The following is a 16,507-nucleotide window of genomic DNA, read 5'->3' on the forward strand; positions in this document are numbered from 1 at the left end:
GTCACAAATTTCAGGGTCAACGAATTGACAAAGCCTTAAAATTATTAAAGATTTCCCCGAACAAGTAGAGTTTGTTCATAAATCTCAACACTTACAAACTACATTAAATTATTTTTTAATTATTTTTTTATAACCAAACCATAATTAATAAGCACAAGCGTTGGACAATTAAAAAGATGCAAGTCCAAATTAAATGCATCTGCCTCTCTCGCAATCATTTTGCATGTGCCAAAAACCTATTCAATTGTTTGTGACTTTTCAATTACAGCCACCACCACCACCACCCCGAAAGCCAAAATGAGCATCAGATGCTGCAATCCTTTATGCAGGCAAAGCAAAATCCTTTTTGCCACATTGCACCGAGCAGGCAATTGTGCGGAAAACCCCTAAACATGTTTTGGGTTAATTTAAAATGTGGCCCCCGAATCCAACTCTCACAGAACAAAGCGCTAAATTAATGTTGTCATTTTCCACTCGGCGGATAAAATGAAAAAGCCAGCCTCCTCCGACCGAACTGGGCCCACCAGGCCCATAATGATCTGGACTCTGCTGGCCAGCTGCAGGCCAGACTGCATCCAAATGCATTTGCCAGAGAGTGCAATTGACTGCAGATGCTGCCACGGTTCCGCAGCGGCTAATTTGAAAATACCCAAATTTATCTAATTGTCCTTTTCAACGACCGGACACCCCAACTGGAGCTTTAATGAGTTTTGTGTCCTTTGCCGCGCATGTGACTTGCTTTTAGGCCAAGTTGCAGTTCTTAAAGCTCACACATGGGCAGTTGCATTTGGTATTTAACGAAGGAAACAGTGTAATATTGAGTTTATAACTCTTAACTTTCACAGAATTCAGATAAACAATTCTGTTAAAGTTAAAAATTAAGAATAACTGATAAGATAGAAATTAAGATACAAAATTCTGTGAAAAGGTTGAAGGTTAGTACCTCAAAAAATATGGCGAAAAATACTCTAATAGCCCGCTTAAAACATAATTATAAAAAAATTTGAACATTTAAATGATGTTGCATTATTTTCTTACTTTCTTTTCAAGATATCTTAGCTTAAATTCAATATATTACATTTAAATTCATTCTTTAAACAAAACAAAAGCTTTTCAAGTGATATTAAAAACGCTTCTCATAAATTAAAAACTGAGGAATAACTTTCCAATAAATATCTCAAGAATTATAATATATATCAGGCTTCTCAAATTGTTTTTTATTTTCTTTGTGACATTTTCTAATAAGTTTAACATTTCTATATACGATTTTGCTTACCTTGACTGCCTCCTGAATTTCTTTAAAAATGTCTCCGCCCCTGCTTATAACAATCTTAAAACTTATACCCATTCGATCTGCTTCTTTAGAAACCCCAGTTGACGGAGTCACACTAATTAGGCACATGTCAGCCGGGGAAGTATATCAATCTGATAAAATGAAGTTGCTCCTCCGCCGCCGACGACGACGACGGTTACGCACAGGTAGCCACTGGGCCAACTCTTTCCATATGCATTCAGTATAGTATGTATATATTGTGATCATTATGTTTGCTTGGCACTTATAAAGGGATCAGCTGTCAATCCGAATTACAGAGCTCGACATTGTCCGAATCCGTGGAATTCCGCTGCCGAGCGGTTATGGGTAGGTCGATAATTATAATGCGACACCGACGATTTATTACTTTCATTTATAGATGTGACACACGACACTAACACACACGGCACACAAGAGGCCCGCGTGATTGAATGTATCTATATCTATATATTTCTTCGAAAAATGCGACCGCTCCCATATTGGCTGCGATTAATTAGGTTCAGTGGGTCGCCGAGAGCACAGATTTATTTATAATACTTGTATAAGGGTATATGAATGTATATATTTATCATTCCGAAGGGATTTCGATGCTTGATCATCAGCCAAAAATTGTATTAAAACTTGGTAGAGGGAGGAGAGATATTGTAATAAATGGTTTAAAATTTTATTTGAAATATTTAAATAATTCTGTAACCAAGTTCTACTGGATTACCCGATTAAATTCACTATTCATACCATTCCCCCTTGCAAATCCATCAAAAAATCATTTAAAAAGCTTAAAGAAAACCCCGTCAATGATATTAATTCAACTTTATTTATCATTAAATTTGCAAATTTACATAAATACTATTTACAATTACAAAATGTATGCCATTAGAAGTGTCTCGAACCAGTTGCTTGTGCATTTTTCGCATTTAGTATGTATAAGAAGTATGTGTGAATTAACTAAATGACCGCAGCTAATTGCTTGTTTAGTACGTTTATATGCATATATCACAGATACTTAAATTCCTCTACAAATATATCAAACGCGTAAGATGTCTAATTACATGTTTTACGATTAAGTAACTATTTATGTGTGTGTGGCTTAATTATTTGGCCGAGAGAATATAGAGTCGAAGGGTTAGGCAAAAGGGTCTTAAGCTAACTATTAAGAGTCTTACGGGGTGTATAATTTAGGATATTTAGCATTAATACAACTTGAAGGTTGCTTAAGATCTAAATGCGGCTGCCGTTTAAAATTATTAAGTAGTGTGGATTAAGCACTTAAGGTAGGAAATGTTAGTGCCAGGCTAAGACAAAGATTCTGGTTCTGTTTCTGTTTCTGGTTCTGCTGATTTATGGCGCGGTGGAGTAGTAAGAGCTGGCATTATTATATTATTGGTGTGACGCCCAAGACTCCACTCCCCACCTCGCCTCGCCTCGCCTCCGGAAAGATGAATGAGCGTGTGGTGTGCGTTTATTTCGAGTCATTAAACCCCAAGTCGGGTGACTCAGGCCCGCACGTAGAACATGACAAAGTGGGTGCTTCGGCTCCGGCTCCACCCCACGAAATCCGCAGCCACAGCCACTTCCAGTTCTCCCCTTTGGATACGGAGACGTGTGTGCGTCGCAGCGTCGTCTCTGAATTATTTCAGCGGCCGAGTGTAAATATGCTAATTAAAGTTATAAAGCGAAATAATCTATGATATGGTAGGAAATAAAGTTTTATTGCCGTACTTAAGCTACATTTATTGCAAAATAATTAGTGTAGTTATCGCTATCTGGTAATCGTTATCGTAATCGTAATCGTAGTCGCCTAGTTGCACTTGTCCCGCCATCGAAATGTGTAAATAGTTTCGCTTTTCTATTTGGTATCTGGTAACTGGTCCACGGTCCATCGGGCTTACGACCCGGAACGGCCCTCCGTTAGGTAGGCCCCATGCCCCACTCCGTGACCATGTCCCCCCACTCCATGTACGTGGCCGTAGCCCGCCGCCGCAGCTGCCGCCGCCTCGTTACTGTACAAAATGTTGACCATGGAAGCCACCGTCACCGGAGCAGCGGAATGGATCGAGGAACTGTGGCTGTGGCTGCTGCCGCTGCTGCTGCTCCCGCTGCTGCTGTTGTGGCCGCCTCCCCCCAGCTTCATAGTGGGCGGCGTCTGGGGCGGCGTATCGGGCTGAATCTCGGGAAACCCCACCGGCCGTGGATGCGGATGGACGCTGATAGGGGTGGGCGCCACCTTGCCGGAGGAGGAGCTGCTGCTGCTCCCGGAATGGCTGCTGCTGCTGGTGGGCAGATGCATGCCCATGGCCTCGGTGTACGCCGTAGGTATCCGCGAATATGGCGATCCGCCGGCGTAGCTGCTCATCATACTCAGCGGCGAACCGAGCTCCATCGAGTGGAGCTGCTGCTGCTGCTGTTGCTGCTGCTGGTGGTGGTGCTGGCTGTGGCTGTGGTGGTGCAGCTGCTCCGCCGGCGGATAAAAGTTCTGGCCGAGATACGCCGCGGTGGGCGGCGGCGTCTTGCAGGCGGCTGTGTCGGCCACGCTCCAGATCTTGGGCTTGCTCGCCGGAACTGGGATGCCACAGTCTCTGCTCAGCGGGTTTTTTTGGGCCGCAAAGTCCCCCGCCGACTCCGCATCCTGGCCGTAGCCGGGATGGTAGTATGGCTGCTCCAGCTGCTGCTGGTGGAGCTGCTGCTGTTGCTGGAGCTGCTGGTGCTGTTGCTGGTGCTGGTGCTGTTGGTGCTGCTGCTGCTGGTGGAGCTGTAGCTGCTGGGCATGCGGATGCGAGTGCGGATGGGGATTGGGGTGCGTATGCGTGTTGTGGGATTGCGCATACGAGCTGTAGGCCGCATGCATGGGATGGGCGCCGGGTGGAGTGGCATACGGAGCCAGGCCCCGCATGGCCACCAGATTGTGCGGCTCCCGTTCGAGGTCCAGCTTCTGGTCGACGCTCTCCGACTCCTTCTCCGTCTTTCCCAGCTCGGATTTGATGAGTTGACTGCCCGGATCTGCAGATTAGAAGTCGAAACGAAGAGGGAAAGAGAGACCGTGTGGAGACACAAAATAAATTTAATTAATTTCGAGTCGCAGGCAGGAAGCAGACAAGTTCTTAGAGGACTGCAAAACTTGGCACTTCCAGGAGGTGGAACTTGGCAGCTGGCAGCTGGCAGGGCCCAAGCCCGAGTCAGTGGCGAAGGCAAAAACCCTTGAAATTGTTGGTGGGCGTTGATGCGTGCAACCCTCCTCGGCAGCCAGCGGAGAAAGCTTTCAGCAGCAAAATACTCGAGTTTCCGCCAACTACCGCCCCAAGTTCCCCACCCCGTCCCAGTGTTCCCCCCTCGGTTCTCTTAAATTCTATGTGTCGCCAACTCGAACAAGGCCACTTTGGAGTCGGAATGCACAGGGAGAAAGTGGGAGGTTATTATGTCAAATCATAATAATACTTCTAATGAGTTTGTTTATGTAGTAAAAAATACCTATGCTCCGATAATTTCTATTACAAAATTGCAAGTAATAATTTTTTACTAATAAAGCTACCTAATAAATGTAATAATATTATATTTTTATGACAACAATCTCACCCTTTTTTCTCTCTGTGCTTAACTAAGAATCGGAGTGCGGGCGCAAGGCCACTTTGCCAACAATGTGCTGTCAACTTCCGGGGAGGATGTCGCCTAAGCAGTCAGACAAATAAACGGACGACGGACTATGGACTCCGGACTGAAGTCGGACGGCGGGCAGACGAATGTTGCATAACATTCGCCTCGCCACATAAATTGTACTTAAAAGCCCAGTGCCACAAATCTGCTGAGGAGGCGGGTCTGCCAAGCCAAGCGACGAATCAATGGGGCAAGGCGTTTGGAAAACAATATTCGGGGGCTCAAGAAATTACAAAGAGATCTCGTCGAGGACTACTAATTGCGGTCAGGAAATGAGAGAGCTGTGGAAAGGGGCTAAAAACTCACCAAAGGCTTCGCTGGCCAGCTTTCCGCCATCGCTCGCATCCTTCTCCTTCTCGTCGTCCGACATGAGGCCATCATCATCGTCCTCGGTCTTATTCTTGGGCTCCCAGGTCATCTTGTTCTCCTTTTTCAGCCGCCGTCGGGCATTGGCAAACCAGGTGGAGACCTGGGTGAGCGTCATCTTGGTGATAATGGCCAGCATGATCTTCTCGCCCTTCGTGGGATACGGATTCTTCTTGTGCTCACTCAGCCAGGCCTTCAGCGTGGCCGTGGACTCGCGGGTGGCGTTCTTCCGCCGGGCGGCGAGATCATAGTTGGGTCCGTATCTGCGGGTCAGAAATCAAACAGCTTGAATCAACAAATGCTACGCCCTATCAGGGCCACTAATGAGTTTGCTTGCCACAACTACATATTTTCCGGCCAGCTATCAGCTTTTCAGGTAAATAGACCGCACACCTTAAAGGCCAATAATCAGTTATTGGCCGCTGATAAGGATCGAGAATCGGGGGAGGGAATAGAGCGGAATGCATTTGCAACTTCCTCTCGTCTAGGTCAACAGTATATGGCAACTATGGTTAAATGGTAAAATGGCAAAATGGTATTCTGTTTCAGCCAGAACCGCGCTTCGGGGCCCAAACTCTAAGCCAGACATACCCTTTTAAGCGATAAATAAAAAGAAACCCGGCAGACGACACGACGAGAAAGTTTTTGTCCCATGGCAACATTTTAAGCCCACTTAAGATTCCCATTTGTATATTTGTACAGTGCGGCTTCGCTCTGGTGGAACTTTGTTACTATTTCTTTAGCTTGAAGTTAACTTTAAATATAATTTATTTGGACAATGACAAACCTGTAAGCACCAGCCATGAAAATAGAATACTAAAAATATTACCTTGCCTACTTTTCATTTCATTTTCTAATTGCTCTGAATTCTCTAAAGATTTCTGTATTAATAGTTTAACGTAATATTATTTATTAATCAGTTTCCTATAGCCCAGTCCCACTGTACTTCCCTTCACCCTGAGCTTAATGCTAAGCCAAACGTCTTAATTCTGAAATGCTCACCCGTAGGCCGCCAGCGTGGGGTCGTAAGAATAGTATCCGGTGGTTGACTGCAGACTCGCCGAGGTCCAGGCGCTCATCTCGGTGCTGGGACTGGTGTCCTTGATGCCGTAGGGATTGCTCTGCAATTGGAATGGCGAATTAGTGGCAGATCCCTCAGCGTGTGTAAGTCCCGGGAGCCCCGCAGGTAATCGTGGCAGTTACAAGTTACTGCTTGCCAGCCTAACGAGCTGATATCTGCTCCGGCTGTCGACTTGCATTTGCGCGGACTTCCGCTGACTGAACAAAGCCAATTAGCAGCACCTCCCCACTGTGTCCCATCCTTACCAGAGGTGCGTAGAACGCCGAGTTGTCCACACCGATGCTGGGATAGGGGTTCTGGTCGTTCGAGGGATACGGGCCACCGTAGACGCCCACGCCGGCGGAGGGCAGTGCCATCCGTGAGTAGCCACCAATGGCCAGCCTGGCCGGATCGTACTGGCAGGAGCAGACCGTCTGGCCGGACACCGGGTCAGTGATGATGGGTCTGCCGTTCTCGCAGCAGGATCCCCCACGCCCGCCGGCCATATCCTGGGCGGCGGCAGCAGCAGCGGCAGATGACAGGCCGCCGGGCACCTCGGCACCGCCAACTACGGTATCCTCCACCGGCGATGTGGACAGACCCTTGTGACCCGCATGGTGCGAGGACTGGGAGACGGCACCTGGACTCAAAGGGCCGACGGTCAGGCCGGTGGCCGTCGAGCCGCCCGAGGGACTCAGCGAGGCCTCGTTCGTCCCGGACAGCGGCGAACCGCCGCCATGGCCGCTCTGGCTGTCGGTATTGGCGGTCGTCAGCTGCAAGAGAGATGCCAAGAGAGATGCCAGCGTTAAGAAAAAGAGCACATTTCAGCAAAAACCCAAAAAATATAGAGCCTTGGACCCGAAACCTTTTATACACTGAGGCAATCATAATAATAGTTCAATATTTACTTAATGTATTATTTTAAACGATTTTATTATTGAATTATCATTTAAGCCCAAGAAAATACCATAATTTACTTAATATATTTTTCAATACCTCGAAGTTAAATACATATTTAAGGATCCAATATTCCCCTGGTTGTTCACCTTATAGCTTTCTGTGATCTGTTATCCTTTTCTAATCCTATTTATATTATTTTATATCATGTTTGATCCCCAGAAGTAGGTAATTTATTTAAGAATATTTTAAGTATTGAATAACTTTAATGAAAATAAAAATAACAAGGAGAAAAGTAACATATTTTTAGAATAAAACTTCAAGTGATTTAAGGAACAAGTTCCTTAAAATAATATCCCAAATATATTCCACTTTAAATTCAAATATTTCCCAATTTAATATACATTTCTCACTGTGCACGAACAGGTGAAGTTTGCAGGACCAAAAACCAACCAAAAATAAATAAAATAAAATAAAATAAAATAAAATAAGAGAAGCGACTTCGGAGCAAGGGCCGCCGCTGAGAGGTAAGCGCAAAGGCATGTCCCTGCCGACCAGGTCGAAATCAACAAAGCAGATTAAGATGATAACTCCAAATGTCAAAATATTTTATTGGCCTGGCGCATTTTGCGATCCGTTCCATCTATTTTCACTTCATTAATTTTCAATTTATCACAGTCAGATTTGAGATACCGCTCCGTTCGGTCTCGGTCTCGGTCCCGAGGATCGGGGATCTTTGAAGAGGGTTCTGTGCTCGGGCCCGTGAGTATCAGTGGACCGATCGATCGAGCGGGTATGGGCACGGCATCAAATGATGAGGGACGCAGGTAGGATCATCCAGACCTCCCCTCCCCGAACCCAATTCCAAACCCAAATATCCGCAGCGAACCTTTGAGAGCCTTCTGATTCTGAGATTGCCCGAATCGATTGGAAAGCCAAAGTGTAAATAGAAGGTCGCCCCATATGATGATCTGTCAGTCAAGTTCACTTCACGCGCTTCAAAATCGGATTTACAATAATGAGGTGTTTCGGAAAGGAACACAATTGCTACCATTTCTCCGCCTTCGATGGCTACTGCACATCCCCGATTTAAATAATAATGGTAATTCGTGGCTAAACGAGCTGATTCGCCAACACCTCCTGGCTGGCTATCTAATCGAGGGGCAATTTCGCGCCAACGCCAAAAACCAAGAGAGAGAGAGCGAATCAAGCCACCGGGCCAGGCAGGAAAATTGTTGCATAATTAAGGTGTTTCATGAATGAAATCTAATGAATTCTGAATGAATGGTCGGAGCCAAGTGGCCCAGAGGAGTCGACCGACTGTCTCCACTAATGTACAAAACGCTGGGCGCGCTCATTTCTTATTATTCTTTATTTTTTATGCGATTCGAACATCAATTTCAGTTTTTGTGGCCGCCCATAAAAAACACATATCGGCGACGACGACGACGACCACAACGACGGCTGGACCTGGACCTGGACTTGGACTGAACTGGCTTGGCTGGTCAGGTTCGGATGAAGGCTGGGGAACCGGCAGCCAGGGAACAGTGCTTATTATCGGCACGCAAGTCAGTTTATTTTTAATGGTTCCCACTCACCCACTCTGCTGAAAAATCGCAGGAAGTGCAGCGAAGAGCGCCCTGCCGCCGAGTTTATCGCAAGGTGACTGCAGATAGGATAAGCCACATGGCCACACTCCTCTGGAGGACTGGACTCTGAGTTTGGTCCCGACTTTGGGTTTGGGTTTCTATTCCGCGGAAACGCAGAAACTTGTTGGCAGCTCCTAAATGTTGTCTTAAAGTTGTGCGCTCTTTTATGACTTTTTCGGACAGCTCGCAGGCGGTGTCAAATTGCGGCAAGTTTAATAAAAAGGGAATATTCCTCCCGGACATCCCATTTGCCAACAAAGGGAATATTTTATATTCACACTTGCGGCTGCGGGGGCTATCTCCATCTCCAACTTGATCGTTTCAGTGAAGGACACTTTTCATTTGCTTGACGTTTTAAACAGAAACTTTCTTCGTTTTGCAGAAATTCTAAGAAATATTTACATTATAAAGGATTTAAGGTACTTTAAAGGCAGCGAATTAAATATTTATTTAAGGATTAAATTGGGTTTATATAAATTTATTACTTGTGGTGCTATTTCAAGCCTTTCTGATATTTATTTGGGCTTAATAAATCCCTTAGCCGTAATAAAAAACTAACAAACAGATTACATGTTTTTTTCAGGTAATTTTTAGTACAGCCATAAAATGTGATAAATGCTTTATATGGTTGATAATCCTCCTTAGTCATAAATCTGTCAAAAGTATAACTTGTTATTTAAAATTATAATGAAAAGGATCATCATCAATAATAAAAGCAAAGCGAGAACATATATTGCTCGATGGACATAATTTAATTTTATAATTAATATCCAAAGCAATGTCTGAGACCTGCAACAATTATCAATGAAGCTCGACTATGTTTCTCACTAATTGCAACTATGAAAAACCTCCAAAGGGCAGACAACTAACTCAAATGCATAATAAAAGCCTGATTTTAATGCGGCATGAACAGAGTTCAAAGTGGCAAGTCAACCTTGCAGCGAAAACATTAAATCTGCTAAACAGCTGGACAAGCGAAAGTCTTAGAAAAAGAAAACCCTAAAACTGAACTAAGCAAGCGAAAAAAAAATGCGAATATTCATTGACCGTAATTCGGGTGAACCGGCATGGACATCGTGTAAATCTCTATCTCTCTGCCTTTGAAGTGCCCATATCCACGCGGAGCAGATGCAGATGCGGAGTCTGGTGCGGCACAGATGGCCACCCGCACCCGGTGCAGGCCAAGATGTTGGGAAAACTGGTGCCGTCACTTTACGGTTATTAATTTTATGATTTATGTTAAAGCTCACGAAACCGCCTACCAAATGCCCATACCTCGTTTCACGAACGCACGAGTATGGTTAGCTGCACTGTAAGAATTAATATTACAATGTAAAAATGTACACTTTTAAAAGATTATTTATATATAAAATAAGAAAAAAATATATATATATATTTATACAATATTGTATTTTTGTTAGTATAGGCTTATCTTTGGAAATGTGTCTTCTTCATTCATTTATTTAACAGAAAAAGGAACATGTTATCTCGATTATAATGATTGTAAAATATTAAAAAATATTAATATTAAAATGAATAAAGGTTTGCTGATTAAATGTGATATTTTCTAAAATACTTTATAGGTTTTAGTGAAATATTTTCCAATATTTTTCTTCCTATTTAGTATAATTCCATTTGTGTAAATGAAAGTATATCCCCTTGAGTTAATTAAAAATTTCTTAGATCATATATAATACTTGTCGCTTTTCTATTTTAATAAATGTGTAGAATTTTCTTAAAATATATATTAGATAAGCATTATTGTTTAACCCAATAAATATTTATATTTCCCCTTTCATTCAATTAATTTCCTTATTTTTCTCAGTGCATTTAGTACGCATATAGCCAGGGCAAAGACAAAGGAGATCGGCGCTGGAGCATTTTCTGCTGCATTGTACTATATGCTCTTGTTGTTGTTGCTGTTGTTGTGGTTATTGGTTTTGCTGCCGTTTCGGTATTGTTTTTGTTATTGCTGCTACCGCTGGGATGCGTTTATGGATTTTTGTTTTTGCACTCCTAACAACGACTGGGAAACAAAGGCGATTGGTGCTCCTGCTCCTGGCTTGTACTATATTGGGATGGGTCTCTTTGGGTGCGGGGGGGCGCCTTGACGCCAGCTCCGGAACAATAAGCGAAAATGCGAGGATCCCAGACGAACAGCCCGAAAGCCAGGAGCCAGAAGGAGAAGCTGCCAGGAGACCAAGTCCCTCTACAAACAAACACATGTTTGCCGTCGCAGTCCCAGTCGCAATCGGAATCGCATTCGAAGGCGACTCCTCCTGCTCCACCTCGGGAGGCGACTCTGCCTCTTGGATTTGGTTTTGGCATATTCTCACATTCATCCGCAGGATTGCGCTGCCAAACGAGTACGCCATATTCATACAGAAAACCCCATTCTTGAAAGCACACAGCGGAAAAAGCGTTATGATGTGACTTTCTCAACAATAACTGAAGATTTTCAGTAGTTAATACTTTAAATATGATTTATTTAGAAGTTATTAAAATTTCTTTAATTATTACAAAGTAATTTTTCGGTGTTTTCAGCAATGATTTCTCAAAAATTAAGTATTTCTTCATGAAATAATATTTTTAAATAGAAGAATAAATAAATGTTTTATGAATAATGCCAAGTTTGAATTACATGTCTTTAAGGTATTTAATTTTATTCTCTGTCCGCATTCTACTTTTATAAATTGATCCTTTTTCTTTAATATAACAAAAATTATATTAATTTTATAATGAAAATCCAGAAAATTATTTACAAATATAATTAGTTAAAAAGAGTTAATATTTTTTGCTTAGAAATTCATCTTGTCTTGTTTTCTCTCTGTGCAGGACAGCCCTGTAGTGAGTTTTTGCTAATGCGAATAAGTTGCTTGTGGCTTTCTGACTGTGCTGCGCGCGCTCCTCGTTTATTGAATTAAGTTCGAACGGCGGAACAACTCTTTCCCAACTGCGGTCTCAATGTTTGCATTAAAAATTCATAAATCAATTATGGAATGCACACGGCGAAATATTAGTTTTTTCTCGCTGTCGCCGCGCTGCCTTATAGGACCAGGGATCCATCCGGGCAGGACTCGATGTCGCCGACGCTCCTTGCAATGCTTTTTTGCGGCCTTAGAATTTTAGTTATTTCGCCATGAAATGCGTGAACAGCTCGCATGGGAAGTCGAGAATTCCCGATGTGCTCCTCTCAGTTCCTCCGGCCGTCAGCCGTTGATTAAATTCATATATACTCGTATTGCATGAGTGGACGCTTTTTGTGTCATTTTTGGAATGCCGTCTTGGCGTTGAAATTAAAATTAAATTAATGAATTCGATGTGCACTGCATTAATATGGTGGGTTTATAAATTTGGCAGCAAGTCGATGCCCCGATAGCATCTACCTACCAGTCTTTAATTGGGCTTAGTGGCTAAAACTAAACTGAATGGCTTCCTGTGTTCTGGGCTGCGAGCGGAATGCAAATGAGTCAAAACGATGACAAAATCCAGGAGGCTTTTAATCGATCCTGATGCCCAGGCTTTGCACGGCCTGGCAGCCATAATTATAGTCGATAATCTGAGCGTTCATTATTTTAATTATTGTAATTTACCAAGTTTGCATACGAGTATTATAATAAATGGTCCACCACTCAGCCGGCTTCATTAGCATAAATTTATGCCGGCCATCGTGGCCTGATATATTTATGTTTATATATATGAATATGTATATATTGAGGGGCATGTATTGGCTGCAGGATAAACGCACAAGTCTAGCATTGACGCATTAGACCACACAGTGGACGTCGAACAAGGCATTATACAAAGCATATCGGCAGAGGGCCTTTGTAGTGGCAAGTGTTTCGGCCCAGCTCCCTTGGCCAACTAATTTGAATTACTGAGCCCGGAATACCGGGTAATTATGACCAGACTTTGGCATCGGGGGAGAGGGGAGAGCGGAGATGGTGCATCCAAGGCGGCGGCAACGGCTGTCCTAAATTGTGAAACATTTCTTGGCGGCAGCGCGGGGGGCCGGCCATTATGGATATGGATACGGATCCAGGAGCAGGAGCCGCCGCCTGAATATTCATGTGTCGCCTCAGCCCCAGTAAAATGTAAATTTAAAGTTAAATTTTCCCCGACAGCATTAAAGATTTCCTTCGCACATGCCAAAACCTCGACTGACTCACTAAATTTCTGGTCGCTTTCATGTCCTCGGTGTGTGCCAAATAATATTTATTTTAAACTGAAAACTGGCGCGTTTGAAATGACAGAATTGTAAATCAAAATATAATAAATATATATGTTGATATATACTCTAAATAATAAAAACAAATAAATTATACCTGGCGGTGTTTCAATCAAATGCGTATTTAAATTAATTGCCAAGCAGTAGCAATATTTTATAAATGCATTAATTTGATTGTTTTTTTTTTTAATAAGTTTAACTCGTTTTTGAGGTGTAATTTTGTAATGAAATATTTTTTCCAGGTGGAAAATGTCTGTATTGTTTGCCGTTTTGATAATATTAACAAAGTTGTATGACTAACATTGTAATCCTTTTTGAAAGCGGAATTGATGAGTCTTTTTTTAAAGTAATTATCTAAATTTGAGAAAGTTTACTTTAAAAATATACACCAGATATACATATATGTAGAGTATTTACAGGAATTTTAACATATTTTTAAAGATTTTCGATTCGATTTCCCATAAACTTTAAATTCTTTAACTTTCAAAGCAGAGAAAACTAGTTTAAAAATAGTTAGGCTTTTATAAAAATTAATCTGATAAAATTTAAAAGAAAGGCTTTATTTTAGAAACGAATCAATAATCTTTAAAAATATAGTATCATAACAAAGCCCTTCCCTAAATGAATCTATCTCAAATTTCATTTGATTCACAAACCAAATCGCATAAAAACTAATCGTTTTACATCTTTAAAGAAAATCAAACAAAGAGTTAAGCTCTGGGCTTAGCGAGTTTCGCCAATAAAAATAAATGGTTTACATATCAAATGTTCAGCTTTAAAGGTAAACTCACCTGATTTGCCGTCGGGTAGCCAGCGTATCCAAACTGCGCATATGCAGCCATTGTTGCGCCCGCCAACTCACTGGCTTTTCGTGGATTAAAATAAAGGCAAAGGGACGCGGATTCACTCTATGCGGGGTTTCACTGTGGGGTGTCCTAGGATGTGGGATGCTGCTGACGGAGCCCTTGAACCAAAAGGGGTTGGGGGCTTGGCGACAAGCTTGGGGGTTGTAGCTGGGTAGCTGATGGGTTGTGGGAGTTAAGGGAGGTCGTGTGGGCGGCTTTCGGCGTGCGTGCTCGCCGGCTAAGCACTTTGGGCGCTTTTGTTGTTTTCCTGGCTTGTTGGGTGTTGCTCTATTGTTGTTGTTGTAGGTTGTTGTTTGTTGCTGATGGTTGTTGTTGCTGTTGCCGCTGCTCTTGCTTGCTGTTGGCCTTGTTGAAAATTGATAAAACAAATTGTCGATGTCGAGCAGTTCTGTTAATGTCGCCGGAGCCGGAAAATGTTTTGTTTGTTTTGTGTGATTTTGCTGATCTTTTTTTATTATTCGTTTATCCGTTTTTACTTCATTTTTCTTGTAGTTGTTGTTGTTGTTGTTGTATTGACTCTGGCTTTGACTCTTTTGGCGGCTTGAAAAATAAACCCCGATGGCTTCAAGTGTTTGGCCCGCAAACAGATTTATGCTCCAAGTACAAATGTTCGCGGCTTCAGTTTGAAGAACGTCGGCGCGGGTTCTTGTTTGCTTTTTTGTAGAGGAATCCCCTTGGATTAAGTCCTGATTTAGGGTTTAAGCTGGCTATATTTTCAATGTTTCTTTGATTTTACAAACCAAACTCTTAAGAGTTAAACTCGTAAGATTTATACATCAGTTTATTTTATATTTTTTGTTAATATATAAATATTTTTTATTATGCTAAACTATATTTTTCAAGCAGTCTTTTTAAACTAAACACCTTTTTATAGTTTTTTTTAATTCATTATTATAATTTTTGATTATTAGATATTATTTATTTATATAGTTTTTATATTTTTTAGCAGAAGCCATTATTTTTTTAGCTGTTTTCTTAGTTTTCAGCTTTCAAGTCTTCACTATACCAATTTCTATCAAGAGTTTTTGGATTTTATTTTAGGTTCTCTGAGTTAGGGTTTCCCCATTTCCGGTTTGAGGACAGTTTTCCAAAGTTTCAGCTTAGATTTCGTCTCTTTTTACTTGTATTTTTCAACCATTGCACGCACTTTTTTTTTGTTATTTACGGCGGTTGCATCTGCCGATCCGTTTCGCTGGCGACGCTCTAGTAAAACGGGTTCCGCAACCTGTCAGCGGGATCTCAACGGAACGAACGGTGACACGGCCGCCAGTGACGGTGACTGCGACTCCGACTGTGACTCGTTTTTCGGCCTGCCTTTTTTCGACTCTCGAGCGACGACGCGACGGCAGAGATGCGAGGATGCGAAGATGCGCCGCACCTACTCGCAACAAACTTTCGAAACAAACTGTTTTTCGGTCGCCGCTCGGCGAGCAGCGCCGTTGTGCGTGACAGAGAGAGCCCATTTCCGTGAGAGCGAGATAGCAGCTGCACATACTCTTCTTCTCGGCTGCACCATGCTCTAGAGAGCGAGCAAGAGGGCAAGCGCTCTGGTTGGCCAGCATTCCAATTAGACAGGAAGAGCCGAATAGCTGCCATTGCGCTTACTCTCGCCGGAAGAGGTGGTGGGTAAGCGAGATAGATTCCGCTCACTGGGGCTGTTGTTGCTCTTTTTGAGAACGCCCTCCTCCAAGCACTGGAAAGTCGTTCGCTCTTTCTCTCTCTGTCGTCGTTCCCCTCTGTCTCTCGTGCGGCATTGGAAGCGATTTGATGGCGGACCACGATCGAAAGGCTTCCTTCCCAATTGGATTCTATAACCAAAGTTGTCTAAGAATTTTCCCGATATTGATAAAAAATAATTGGGAAAATAACTTGGGAATTACACAAGAGTTGGTATGTGAGAAAATGGCCAAAATGGGATAATATCGGTTCATTAATAATTAAAAGGATATATCAAGACTTATTGGAGGAAGTGTTTTTCAATTTTAAAATATATAAAATAAACCAAACATTTTAAAAATACAGCAAATATTGCTTTTCATTGATTTTGATTCTCAAACATTTTAATATATTTTTATGACATAGATTTCTAATTTATACAAATTTTAAATATTTTAAAAACACAGCTAAAAATATAAACGTTTTTATTTGCATTCCATTTGTTACATAAGTCTGTTATTTAATTAATAATTGTGTTTATTTTCTTATGGAAAATGCCAAAAATTTAATATAATGAAAAAAACACATGTTGAAAATGTTTTCCTCTTTCACAAATCAAAAATGCAGACAACACAGAACATCAAATAAAATTAGTTCAAGTATTTGTAAGACAAATACATAAATTAACAATAATATAAAGAAAAAGAAAACATATTTTCGCCCTTGGGAATAACTTTAATAAATCTTTAAAAAATAAGCTAAAATAAATGTCAGACATTATATTATTAATTAGTGTTGAAAATTGAGAATTTCAAAGAAAGTATT

General features: G+C 42.0%; 1 protein-coding gene across 2 annotated transcripts; it reads right to left on the minus strand.

The window, feature by feature from the left end:
• Nucleotides 1-2,191: 2,191 nt before the first annotated feature.
• Nucleotides 2,192-15,413, minus strand: caup (caupolican). Of its 2 annotated transcripts, XM_017160960.3 has the most exons (5): nt 13,952-15,413; nt 6,653-7,159; nt 6,329-6,447; nt 5,267-5,589; nt 2,192-4,309 (listed from the first exon to the last, which is right to left on the minus strand). In XM_017160960.3, exons 1-5 carry the CDS (start codon nt 14,000-14,002, stop codon nt 3,198-3,200), a joined length of 2,112 nt encoding a protein of 703 aa, XP_017016449.1. In that variant the 5' UTR covers nt 14,003-15,413; the 3' UTR covers nt 2,192-3,197. The 2 variants fall into 2 exon arrangements, with proteins under 2 accessions (XP_017016449.1, XP_070141782.1); XM_070285681.1 differs by lacking the exons at nt 6,329-6,447; nt 6,653-7,159; nt 13,952-15,413 and adding an exon at nt 5,918-6,069.
• Nucleotides 15,414-16,507: the final 1,094 nt, after the last annotated feature.

The sequence above is a fragment of the Drosophila kikkawai genome, chromosome 3L, assembly GCF_030179895.1.
Source record: "Drosophila kikkawai strain 14028-0561.14 chromosome 3L, DkikHiC1v2, whole genome shotgun sequence".
NCBI classification, from domain to species: domain Eukaryota; kingdom Metazoa; phylum Arthropoda; class Insecta; order Diptera; family Drosophilidae; genus Drosophila; species Drosophila kikkawai.